Genomic DNA, 12,927 nt, shown 5'->3' with positions numbered 1-12,927 from the left:
AATCTATGTCATTACCTGAGCAGAAAAAAGAATGAGATTTTTTTTTCCTCCTGTCTCAGTTGAAATAACTTTTGCTGGATTTTTTTCTTTTGAAAAGCTAGAACACATGTAGAATCCCATACTGCAGTGCAGACCAGACTACTTTTTATGAAAATGTGATGAATGTGTGTATTTCATATGAAATTTTATTAAGAAGTTATGTATGTATGTGTATATAGACACACACATGAAACACTCATATGTACATGCACACAATTGGTTTTGGCTTGATCAGTTGGGATTTGTTTCAGCTGGAAACCTAAGAACAGCCAAGATAAATCAGTGATCAGAGAGGGTACATGCTTTCTTCTAAGACCAACAATATGCAGTCAGATGGTTCCACCTGTAAAAAAACTCCTGCTGGAGTCAATAAGGTCCCATGCTTTTAATCGCACACAGTTTAACAAGGTAAGATAGAATTCCAGGCTGTGGAATCCAAGAAACTTGATCAGAGAACTAGTACTGATCACTCTAAATCCCTCAGATGAAAAATTACAAGAGATCAGCTGTGTTTATGTCTTGATGTCTTTATATCTCAATTTTAAACTTCTAATCTCTATGGTAGAATTAACAAATTAGTACATAAAAGAAAAAAAAAATCCTTTAGGTGAGAAAAGGTACATTTTATATCTTAGTTGATCAGCACAGACTATTTACATTCATAAAATTGAGTACTAGCTTCAGTATCCTTGCAAAATGGTATCTTCAACATACTTAATAGTTTGTGGAAGCTGTGGCAGCTGTAGGGTTAATAAAGAGCTATTTGCTGGATAAGAGCTTTCATGGTATGCAGAACCCTGAGAAAATACCAGGTGTTTCAAAAGCTCAAAACGTTATTTTATTTTCAATGGGAACCTCTGGATGTTGTGCTCTTCTGACACTAAAGCCATTTTTTTAACCTGTTTGAAGTTAGGTGCTGAAGCATGGTTTTAAGATTTGTTACAGTATGTAGGTGCACTTAGTGAAAAACAGAAGGTTTGGCCTGAAAGTCCTATGTGTATTCTCTTTTGAGATTTGTTATGCAATGTGACTTATAAAAAACAAATGGAAAGTCAAGCATATATCTCAATTTGAACCAAAGAAAAACAATTTAATACTTTGACTTACATTAATTTTTAAAAGCCTCTAAAGATGAAATTTCAAGCTTTAGCACAAGAAGCATTTTCCTAAGATAGTGCTTAAGACTGAATTCTTTTAATGAATTTTCATTAATACCATGTAATAGTTGTTTTAAGAAAAAAAAAAAAAAAAAAAAAAGCAAAAGCAAAGCAAACTGTGTTAAAAGGCTGAATGCAACACACCAGAATAGCTGTCCAATGTCAGGGCACTACAGAGAAAAGTGCTGTCTGAGGAAAAGAAGGCCATAACTTTTTGAAGAACTGTAATTGCTTCTTTGGAACATTTTTAATCTTACATCCAAATTATATGAATTATTTTCAATTCATGTTACTTGCTATTAGACAGCATATTTGAAAATAATGTCATAAAGTGTTTTGATTTCCCAAGACTTTACATAAAATGGTTCAAAAATAAGTTATTTGTGAAGAAACAAAAGTTTGATAGAAATTAGAAAAATATTGCTGAAAGGGGAAGCCCTGGTATTCAGGGACATATCGATCTAATAAACACATGTGAATTGAGTTAGAATACTTCTGAAAGAGTGTAACTAATCAGAGACTAATTTAAAACCAAAACATGGTCAACCTGAAATGTAACATGGATGCCTTCTACAAATATATAACAGAAACATAATGAACTGTAATGCAGAAATTTAATTCCCTATGACCTGTTTATATGAGGTAGAATAGCAAAGAGGCCTTTTTTGGTCCAGTTTGGTTCTCCTTAGTTTTCAGGAGGAAAAGTCCTGTGTCTTTCACAATGTGACCCTAGAATGACCCCTAAAAGTCACAAGTTGAGTTGAGACAAGATAACATCTACTTATTTAAGAAGAATGATATGAGTTGTAACTTGGGGAGTTCCTCTCAACTGCCTTCAGATTTCTTTATAGGACTCAATGTGCTAAGAATTTAAGAACAGTGAGAAGACTTAAACTTCTGATAAAAATCAAAAAAGCTGATGATCCTGAACGTCTCCTGAAACACAGACTTCATGAGGGTGTTGTAAATATCTAAGAAATATGAAGAGAAATTTACAGAACAAACCCCTTTAATATATTGTAGTAGCAGGAAGGCAAATGGATGCAATTTTCTAATGTTTATGAAAGATTCAGCATATGTAAAAAACCAATAATGCAATAATGAACACTGAGGTTACAATAAACCTGAAAGATAAATCATACTACTTCATAATCATGCAAATGTGTCTTTTGAGACAATCATTGCCATTTACAGACAATATAGCGCATGCAAAGTCTCTTTTATTGTGCATTAAATACACATAAGAAAAAGTTAAGGGAGCGCATACAATTTTGAACATATTAATGTCATTGTCTTTCAAACTGTCTTTATGATTTTTAAACAATTTGGAATATATTAAGTCTGAACTGACTCAAACAAAATTGATACATAATTTGCAATTATTTAGTACTCGACATCAGCTTTAACATTCTGCTGTACTTATTTAGAAGAAACATTTTTAATTGCACCATATATAATACATCAGAAAGGTTCCTTTCATGAACCTAAGTGAGATAAACTCTTGTGCTTATTTGGCAGATATATTGTATGGGGTGCATATAAAACCAGCTATGCTGCATAACCCATCAATAGGAGTAAAATACTTTATGCACGTTTATTGAAGGATGAGATTGTCTTGCACCATCCAAATGACAAATTATCTTACATCATCACAATTCTGAATGCACAGAAGTCCACATGACAGGATGCTTTTGACAAACCATGTGTAGAACGTTATTTTGCTATTACGTTATGCTTTATATGGTTCTAACATACAATATGTACTTAATGGACAAACTATTTCTATATAAACACAGATCTAAAGTGGTGCATTGGGAGATGGAATTATCAGTTCTTGAATTCTATCATGAAATTTCATGCAAATAAAATTACTAGAGTTTTTTAGAGATTTGGGAGATTATTTCCAAATCCCAACAAAAACTATTGCAAATAAGTTCAATGATTCACAGTCACTGGAAAAGGCTTCACATAAAGACTTATGGTAAGGTCTGTATTGTACATTGAATAGTCTACACAGTAGCGTTAGAAAAGTAGACACCAACAAATGAAAAGGAAAATGCACAAGCAAACCAAAAAGAAAGCAAAGAAACAACAATATAGTGAGCATGCTAGAGTAGCTTAACACCATCCAGAAACAGCTGTTAGGGTAAAATAAAAAATATCAAATAAAACAAAACAAATCAAACCCCAAAAATGTAGATACACAGAAGATGCACCAAGGAACAGAAAAAAGAACAAGTCTTTGCAGTATAACAAAAATTAGACACATGCATAGAAATGAGGATTTGCGTTGTGATAGTAAGATACCAGTCTGAGGCCTAATTTACCTTCACTGTCTGACATGGCATGCTGGAAGTCATCCATGATGAAGGCTATATCTCGATCATAGCCTCGAGTCCGTGACTCCTCCCTCATATGTTGCTGGACCTCAGGTAATGAATGGCTTGATCCAAACTGGTCCCTGGTATCTGCGGATATTGGTGGCAAGGGTCCAGCTGCCGCTCTTGCCATTCCCATTGGCTGGCCAACGGGACTTAGTGGGCTCTCTTCCTCTGAGTTCTGCGCTACTATTGGGATCCTTCCCCTGCTTTGGCTAATAGGTAGACTGGTGGGTTTAGTTCTTCCAGAAGGTGCTGCATGGCTAAAGGAAACATCTAAGGGTTCAGCTTCTTGGGCTTTCAGTCTTAAAGAAGAACTGGAAGAATCCCTTTTCAGTGACAAGTCAAGCCCATAAACTGAGGAGGGTCTAGATGATGGCCTAGATCTACTACCACTGCTATAAGATTTGTCTGCTTCATCTTGTAATGTGGATCTCATTGTTGGACCTAGTGCAGACCCAAGGCCTGCTCCAATGGATGAAGTCAGTGGTGGCCCCATGTATTTCTGTTGGTCAGTGATGTTTTTTCTAAGGCCAAAAGTGATATCATCCTGAAGAAGCCTTGCCCTAGTAGTAATTCCCCCAAGTGTTGAAGTGCTAGAAGTCATATAGCTTGAATAGTCAGGCTCAAGGTCTCTACTTTCTTGAATAGGTGAAAACTTTGTTAGTTTGGGGTCTATCAAAGCTTTCTTGTGTTTTGACTGCTTCTGGTAAAGGAGGGCTGCTGGGAGCTGCTTAGCAGCCTGTTTCTCAAGAGTAAGCCTACCTATGCTATATTTCTCAGATTTTGGAAAATGCCTGTAGCTGCCCTCCGCATGGTAATACTGTGACAGGCCAGCCAGATGATCAAGACTTTCTGCACCTCTACGGAACTCTTGTTTTATCTGGTGTTTCAGAAGTTTAAGCTCATAAGGGTCCTCCATTGGATCTTCATCAGCTTTAACATAGGAATGTAACCTAGAAGAAGTCTGCAGTGGTGCTAGGAAGTCTGACACTTCTTGTGCTCTCCTGGCCTCAGTTGTGCGAAGCAGTCGATCTGTTTTGGTCAGATCTTTCTCATGGAGGCTAAAAGTGGAACCAAGTGCTCCTGTTCCTTTAGTAAGTTCTCCTATATCATCAATCAGCACATAATTTCGGGGTGTATGGTGGTGGTCTATATCTGCATAGAATGAATCTGCAGATATGCTTGATATAGGGCTGCTTGCTATGCTGTTTCTCTCGTCTAGTCCTATCCTTAAGTCCAAGGTAGAGTATTTACTGCCCAGCTGGGAAACTGCATAATTATTGTCAGTTGAAACTGGTGCTATCATGAGGGGCTGATTGCGAATTACATCATAGTTTGTTGTTATCTTAGGCTCCAAATATAATGTGGTTTGTCTTGGCTTTGGCTGTATCACCATCATCTGTGATGGGAGTTGATATGACGGCTGTTGAGATGGTGGAGGTTGAGCCTGTGGAGTAAAGGACATAGTAGCTCCTGTTTGGAAAGCTGTCTGGGTCTGATAGGGTGAGACCTGCTGGTGATACAAAGGCTGCTGTTGTTGGTAATGTGATTGTTGTGTGAACTGAGTTGGTGCTTGAGTTGGCAGGGCAGGAGATGAATACTGATATTGAGCATATGGGCTTGTAGCAGGGGCAAACTGTGTTTCTGGCTGGGTCTGTGGTGGCATAAACTGGTTAAATTCTGTCTGGGGTGCAGTACGTGGTCTTTCCAAGCCGTGCTGAGTTTCTATTCTGGTTGATCTGGTATTATTAACTTCACTGTCTGACATATAATCACGTTCTTCTGCTACTCCTTGGAGATAGGCACGCTCTCTCTTTTCTCTTTCTTTTAGTAAGGCTTCTTTCCTCCTATTAATGCCCATTTCCAAGTATCTCAGCTTGGCATCTATTTCTTTTTCCTCCTCATCTAGCTCTGCTTGCTTCTTCCTAAGCTTGGCTGATTCACGTTCGACCAGATCCAATTCCCTGTCTATATCCTGAAGAATTTTGGCTCTGGCCATGGTGTTAGTCCTACAAATCCTTCTGCGTGAAACCGATCCCACAGAAGTATACGGTGACTGAGTTCCTGCTGTTGCTTCCTCTGGAGGTGGGTTGGGCAGAGTTCTCTTCACCTTCTTTTGAGTGCCTGATGGAGTTATGCTTGAAGAACCTTTTGCCTGCAATAGAAGAAACAAGGCTGAATCACTATTCTGGAGGCTTGATCGCAAACTAATCACAAGTTTTAAAAATTTTTTTCATGGTATGGCTTAACGACATACTTTCTTTAATGGAGAGGAAAGCTTGTGGTATCTGTGAATAAGCAGCAGAAAGCAGCATGAAAAAATCCATCAGTCTGCTAAAGGTCAGGAAGACAAGCAATGTAATGCAAAATAAGGGTGACACTCACTAGGACTTTGTTTAGCCTAAGATTGAAAAATCTACTTCATATTCTTGAAACTGAATTGACTGTAATTTAAAAGGTTTTTTTTATTATTTCCATATGCTTAAAGATATACAGCACGTGTGTGTGGGAGGAGAATATATATAGACCTGCACACCTTCCTTTTATATAGCATTTAATAGAAAAATATATATGTAATTATAAATATACATAGATACATATTCAAATATAAATGTATGTATAAACTGTACAATCAAATAAAAGTCTCTGAGCCAGACACTGAGCACATACTAAGCAGCTACAACTTGTACTGAAACCCAGACACGAAAGCAGGACTTTCTGGTGCCAATGTATTTTGGTACAACAGGTAGTTCTTAGTTGATCTGGTAATTTTTGCCTCACCTCTGCTGCTACCTATATATTTTCAGGGAAGATTCTTGTGCTTTACAAAAGTGGTATGCACTTTCTTCAGTTCATTGAAGACTTTCTTAAATGAAATTTGTTCCAGTTCCAAAGCTACAGCTTAAAACTTAAAAAAAGTTAAGCTGTATAAAAATAGAGGAATCTAGTTCAGTTCAAATGTCTAGACTTCCCCACAGTTAATGGCAGAAGTGTGATTCATCCTGATCTAGGAGAAGTAGCTACCTTAGTTTGATGAGTCATTTTTCCGAGGTGCCTCTCTCTTCATCAACTAGGAAAGTAGGCAACGCAACTGGTTAGATGCAATCTAAATTGCACCCTAAATTACTAGGGTATTTGAAAAGTTCTTTTTAGTTTCGAAGTAAATTTAAGCTCCCACACAATGACTATACACTAAGTGGGACTTGAATGATCTTGAAATTGTACCCTATCTCCCCCATAGTTTCTTATAAATTTTGCCTTAGTAAAGGGAAAGATATTGATCTATACACATACACTAAAAATAATCACCTCTCTCATTACAGAATGCAGCTGTGTAAATAGCAAAATATAGAAACACTTTAGCACAGTTTAATAAGGGAAGTAAAAAGAATATTAACCAACTTGGCACTTCTGCTTCTGCAGGCAAGGACAGCACTTTAGTAAGCATTAACTGTTATTAAGTTAAACTGATTTTTTTTCTGAAATAAAAGTTACTTCACTCAGATAAGAAGTCAACAAGATTAATTTTAATTAGTAGTTTATAAATCACTATTTTCTCTGTTTATTCTGTCTTCAAGAAATTGTAAAAGTTTTTTAAAAGTGTTAACAACCCTCTTCTGCTGTTCTCCTGTTACCTTAGCAAATCACAAAAATCAACACATAATTTGCCATGGATCTTTAAAGAAACATCCACTACCTTTTCAAGTGCCATTTAAGCTCTTTTCATCCTCTTAATCTAAATTCCATCAATTTTTGCATGTTTCAGATTTCAATAAATGCAATTTAATTTTGTTTTCAGCTTCCCGTGGCCACTTCCCAAACCCATGTTGTGCCAACAAATCAAAGAAACTAATTTTCTCTTGCTCAGTGTGTACTTATAATCAAAGACAAATTAATCATCTACAGTAGGTCTAGTTGGCTATTAATTTACATTGTAAATTCAGTGCAATACCACTGTTATTTCCCCCTCCCAAACTGAAATAGCAATCACAGATGGTGAAGCAGTCACAGATGGTCACTGGTATTGGGGAAGAGCTATTAATAACACACTCATTAAAAGGTCTACAATACTTTATGGAATTATTATTTTCAGATGACAGTTAAGTTGCTGATGAATAAATCCAGCATTAGCTTATAATGTATTTTATCAAAAAACCCCCATGTCTTGTTTTTATATCTTTGACTACATATAAAGAAACTCAGACTAACAGACACTACGGGAAGATGTACCACTTGCTTTTGAAAAAGTATTGATAACCTCTATTCTCAGCTTCAATTCTCACAAGAGGCAAGTCTTAATTATTTTTACTTGATACTCATATTGGGATAAGAAAAATAAATATATTAGGACTGTGATAAAATGTGTGGGTTTTTTTCTTCTTCCTGGATATTCTCATTGTCGGTTATGTTAGCATGCTACCGGGGAACTGCATTAGTAGATTGAAGGGAAGTTCATTGAAGGGAAGTTCAACGGAAGTATTTTGGCAGATAACCTTAGAGTAGCTGTTAAATTTAGTTTTTGCATTTCCTTTGAATTCATTAACTAGCAAGGAAAAAAGACAAGCTAGGGCTGATCTTCACCAAATTCTAATCTCTTTATCACAAAGAATTGGGAGTGGAAAGGAGTAATTGTGTGGTGTATCCCTATCCCTATATTTCTGGTCCCTGTAACACATTTATAATGTTACACTCATTTTAGGTTTAAAGTATCCAAAGGAAAGATGGGGCTGAAACCTCCATGAAACTACTATGGAGTCAAACAAACCTATAAAATACAGGCAGGCATTCTTAGGCCCTACAATTACTGATTAAAGGTTAGGTTAGATGTCAGACAGGTGACCTTAGGAAGCTCTCTGACTGAATAAGCCATTAAGTTTTCTACTATATTTTATCACATTTTCCATCTTTATTTACTTGTAGCCATCTATCACCCTCACTAATTTTTAAAAATCATTGTATTTAGCAAATGATCACTCTAAATGCTGACTGCAAATCTCAAGATCTAGAATTATTCTGCTTCTTATTTCACCATGACAACATCATAAACTCTATTACTTTATTGCTGACACTTGAATATGGAGAGAATTTCACACTAATCCAGGACATCCCTTCAGGATGGACATAATGGTAATCAGATCTGCTTCTGAGGCAAAGCTGACCTTGCTAAAATAAGTCCAAAGCTTGTGCTTGAGATAAAGCTACAGATATGTTCTCCCCAATACGACACATTAAAGAACTGAGGAAGAAACAATCTTCCCCCTCCTCCACCATTTTTTAAGCTTAACAACATTTAGATAATAAAGATAGGAGAATGCACTCTTCAGTCTTGCAGTTCAACGACAAGATAACATGACAGTGAGGAACTCAAAACACTGAGCAGAAGGTTGTGTGCAGAGTTAGCAAACCCTTCCTCTTCTGCCTTGCCAATAGACATTAGCCTTGATGTCCTGATGCTTTATCTCCTGAGTTTTAATTTTTAGAGGTCATCCGGACAAAGGCTTGTGAACCCTGTTAAATTGTGTGGTGACTTTGGAATAATTCTTTTGAGGTAACCATCCTATTCCTTGTGAATCTTTATGAAAATACTTTTTTCTACCTATTTTTGTTTCCTCTAATTTGATGGCATTGCTGACAAGGCCATCATGACTCCGATCCACTACAAGAATCAGTCAAGATCTAGGAAATACTCATACATTCCACCACTTGTATCTGTTTTAAAGAGATAGTTTTCTTTGGGGGACTGACTGGCTCAGGAGATCTGTGATGAATTTCTACCTCTAAACAGTGTGTTTGACTCTAGTTACTCAATCTTTCTCCTCCTCTTCTCCACTGAATTTGTTTGAATATGATATGGTGTTGTTCTTGCATCTTCCTCCCTCTCCATTGTCATGCTTTTTTTTTTTTTTTTTTTTTTTTTTGCTATAAGTAGGGACAAATCCTGCAAATAAGGTATACAATATGTATACATATATGCATATGCACAAACCAGTTACAATTGCAATGACAGCATCCTTATTAAGAGTTTGCCACCACTAGATTGTCTATGTAATAGACAGAGTAATGTCAGACTACCTGCAGTCTGTGATGTTATAAAAAAGCAAAGGGGAGGTGGGTCATAGCTGAAGCCACTCCTCTGTCACAATCCTCTGAAGACTCAACAGCATGGTGGAAAGCCTGTTCTACTCTTTGCAGGGTAAGGCTTCCTGAAGTGTCTGATGTTGACTTGCAACAGACTTGAAATGTCAGCAGAAAGTTGGCTGTACCGTCATTACCAGAAAAACAATGTAAATCTTTTCTGTCTTCAAACAAGGACTATTCAGTCAATAAGCTTCCTCAGCAAACTCATCATTAGCATCAGTTTGAGAGATGCACGCTGATGTGTTAAATGAAATTACTCAGAATAAATTGTTTGCATCTAGAAGAGATGAGAAGCAGTGGAGGGACTGAAATTACTCTCCCATTCAGAGAAGAGGTCACTTTAGGTAGGGACCAATGCAGGTTACTAAAGCAGCGATGGGGTGGAAGGTGAAGCCTGTGATGTATCTCTCTGTGTTCCACCTCTCACATCTGGGTTTTTCCATGTATCTAAAAACTCTCCAAATGCAACCCCTCCAAACCCCCAAAATGCACTGTAAAAATTGCAACTGTAATGTAGACATTTTACTTATAAAGTGTTGGTATGTGTTACTCAGTATTGTGCTATGTGCTCCTCATCATTAGAAATGCATCAGTAAGAACAGTTAGAAATTTTGGCAAATCATTATTTTAAACATTTAATTTACTGCAAAGAATCTAAGAAAATCAGTTATCATTCATTAAAGACTTTTAGATAATTTAACATTATCTTTAAAATTGCTTGTAAATGAAACGTAATTCCAAAAGATACTAACATAATACACTCAAATTAGATTACTTCATTTTAAGTATGGAATCCTTAACTGCATCTTCTTGTAGGATGCAAACAGAGATATTGGACAATGTTTTGTAGCTTGTCTTGTGCAAAGAAATAGTTTCTCATGTAAGTTTTTGTGCACCCTTTTGGACTTAATATCTATTATGTGGTAACCACTGGCAACAGGGGAAGAGCTTTGTTAACCATTGGTAACAAACATTAGAGCAAGAATATTGAGAAACTTCTCTCCACTGGCTACGGCTGACACAGGGTCATTTGTATGGAACTAAGAACCACAGAGTGTGGGAACCCACCTCTGAAGTCAACAGGTAACGGCAAGCAGATGAATTGTGCATGGTAAGGAAAATAAATTAAAACATGTATTTATAAAATCTAGTCTCAGCAGCAGTACTGAGAATGGAGCAATACTTGCTCTGAACAAACTCTAACCATGAGTAAAACCCTATCAGCCAACCTGTACTGCCTTGGCTTATGTGCCATTTCTGGCAAGGGGAGTGGAAGGTGAATTTGATAAGCTGAATTTGGCCTTGTGTACAGGAGAGAAATACCCTGCTTCATGAGTAATATACTAGAGCTTTCCTTGTAACTCTTGTCTTTTTCTTTTTGGCGAGTATTTTGCTCTGGGGATGGAGCAGTCAGGCAGAAAACTAGTTTCTAAATCACTACACAGCAGCACCGAGATGCCCGTCAGTCTGATTGTCTCTTTTTTTTTTTTTTTTTTTTTTTTTTTTTTTCTCCCACTCCTTTGGAGGCTCTGTAAAGGTAAATTTCTCTTCTGTTAAAACCAATAGAGAATTTTAAAAACAGTCTATTCCAAAACAATAAGCATTCTTCAGAGTTTTTTGCTTTCATTAGTGTCAGAGTCACTCATTCCTCAGATGAGCACTTCTGTATTTTACATCCTCTTGCTCTTTTCATTTTCTCTGTGAAATTGTTTGAAATTGCCATTTTCACTTCAAATGCAAGGGGAACAGCACAGTGCACTTCCTAACAGCTGACGTGACATAAGATATCAACTTTTTTCCTCATTTAAACACATAAAAGGCTTCTTTTGATCTTGGGGGGAGAAAGAAGACATTCAATAGAAATTTGATATGCAAACTACAGACAGATGTGGCCCTTACACAGTGATTTTCAACAGGATCTAAACCTACATTTCACCTACTTTTTGTGAATAGTTGTTCTCAGTCATTTGCATAGAAGAGGTAGTTTTACGCAGACTAACCTATTTGTGATTCACTTGGAACAGGACTGGCAACTTTTGCCTATAAGGGCAATGGGGCAATCCCCTCCTCAATTTATACTGGTAGAAATGAGGAATAGCAGTTTAAATCAGCAGAAATACCTCAGTGATCAATCAGTTTGTGAGAAGAATGAAATCCAGTGTTTTGAAACTTTGACTTTAAATATTTTAAATGGAACAATACTCCACAGGTGTGCATTTAACTGATTTTAGAAAACATACACATTATTCACACATTTATGTTTTAATTTTCTCAGTTTATATCCTACAAACAACATACTGTTTGCTTTTTCTGCTCACTGAAGATGCAGCAATCTCTTTACTCATTCCCCCTTAGTACAATTCAACACTGTAAATTTTCCCTTATACAAAGGGTAAATAGTTTTGGCTACCTCATATAGTAACATTATCTTCAAAACTCACCTGAAAACAAATATTTTCTTTTTTATTCTTCATTTCATTTTGTCTCTGCTATCCTTTGCTATTTAGCTTTGTAATCGTATTACTTATCTTTGCAAAGTGTTCTGGGATACAAGCTTATATAAGAGATTTGCTGTCCAATTATATTAAATGTATATAGAATTACATGTATCTCAGTTACTTTACAATGGGGAAAAAAGCTCTGGCAGATTGATTCAGACAATGGACATCTGTCAAGCTAACAGAAAGAGTCAAATTGTCAGAGTTGAGCACTGCTTCTGCATTGAAATCTCTGCACCGAATGGGCTCAATATTTTTCTCACTATCCAATGTCTGAAAAAGAAAAAAAAAGGAAAAATAGGAAAAAAGGAAGGGGGAAATGTGAGAAGGGAAAAATACTGCCCTCAAATCAAAAGAACATAGTCAGAATTTCTTCTGAATGACAGATACAGATTTCATGCTTTGCTATAAACAGCTTGAAAATATTGCAGGAAATACATAGCTGCTATGTAGGCAATACCTACTGATGCTTACTAAATGTTTGTCTTTATATGCTTTGTACTAAAATATGTTAAATATTCCTTATTTCACTTATATATCGGTATATTAAAAACTATCAAGGGACTTCACAGAAAAAAACCCAAACCTGTTCTCCCACTGCTACAATACTGTGATTTTAGTACCAACTCCAGTTAGTACTCTGAGTGCGTTAGTATTATAGCCCTAGTCCAGGACTAAAGCCTGAATCTGATAAAGAATTTAGAATAAATACTT

The 12,927-nt window shown here is 36.4% G+C and overlaps 1 protein-coding gene across 1 annotated transcript in view; it reads right to left on the bottom strand.

Annotated features, from left to right (window-relative positions):
• PCLO (piccolo presynaptic cytomatrix protein) overlaps positions 1 to 12,927 on the bottom strand; it is a 382,484-nt gene that overhangs the window by 157,053 nt on the left and 212,504 nt on the right. The window contains exon 7 of the mRNA XM_074869854.1: positions 3,524 to 5,732. Within this exon, the coding sequence (XP_074725955.1) occupies positions 3,524 to 5,732 (2,209 nt within the window). The remainder of the gene's footprint in view (positions 1 to 3,523; positions 5,733 to 12,927) is intronic.

This window comes from Strix uralensis, chromosome 5 (assembly GCF_047716275.1).
Source record: "Strix uralensis isolate ZFMK-TIS-50842 chromosome 5, bStrUra1, whole genome shotgun sequence".
Classification (NCBI taxonomy): domain Eukaryota; kingdom Metazoa; phylum Chordata; class Aves; order Strigiformes; family Strigidae; genus Strix; species Strix uralensis.
The sequence above is the reverse complement of the archived record's forward strand: the minus strand, read 5'-3'. Positions and strand labels throughout refer to the sequence as shown.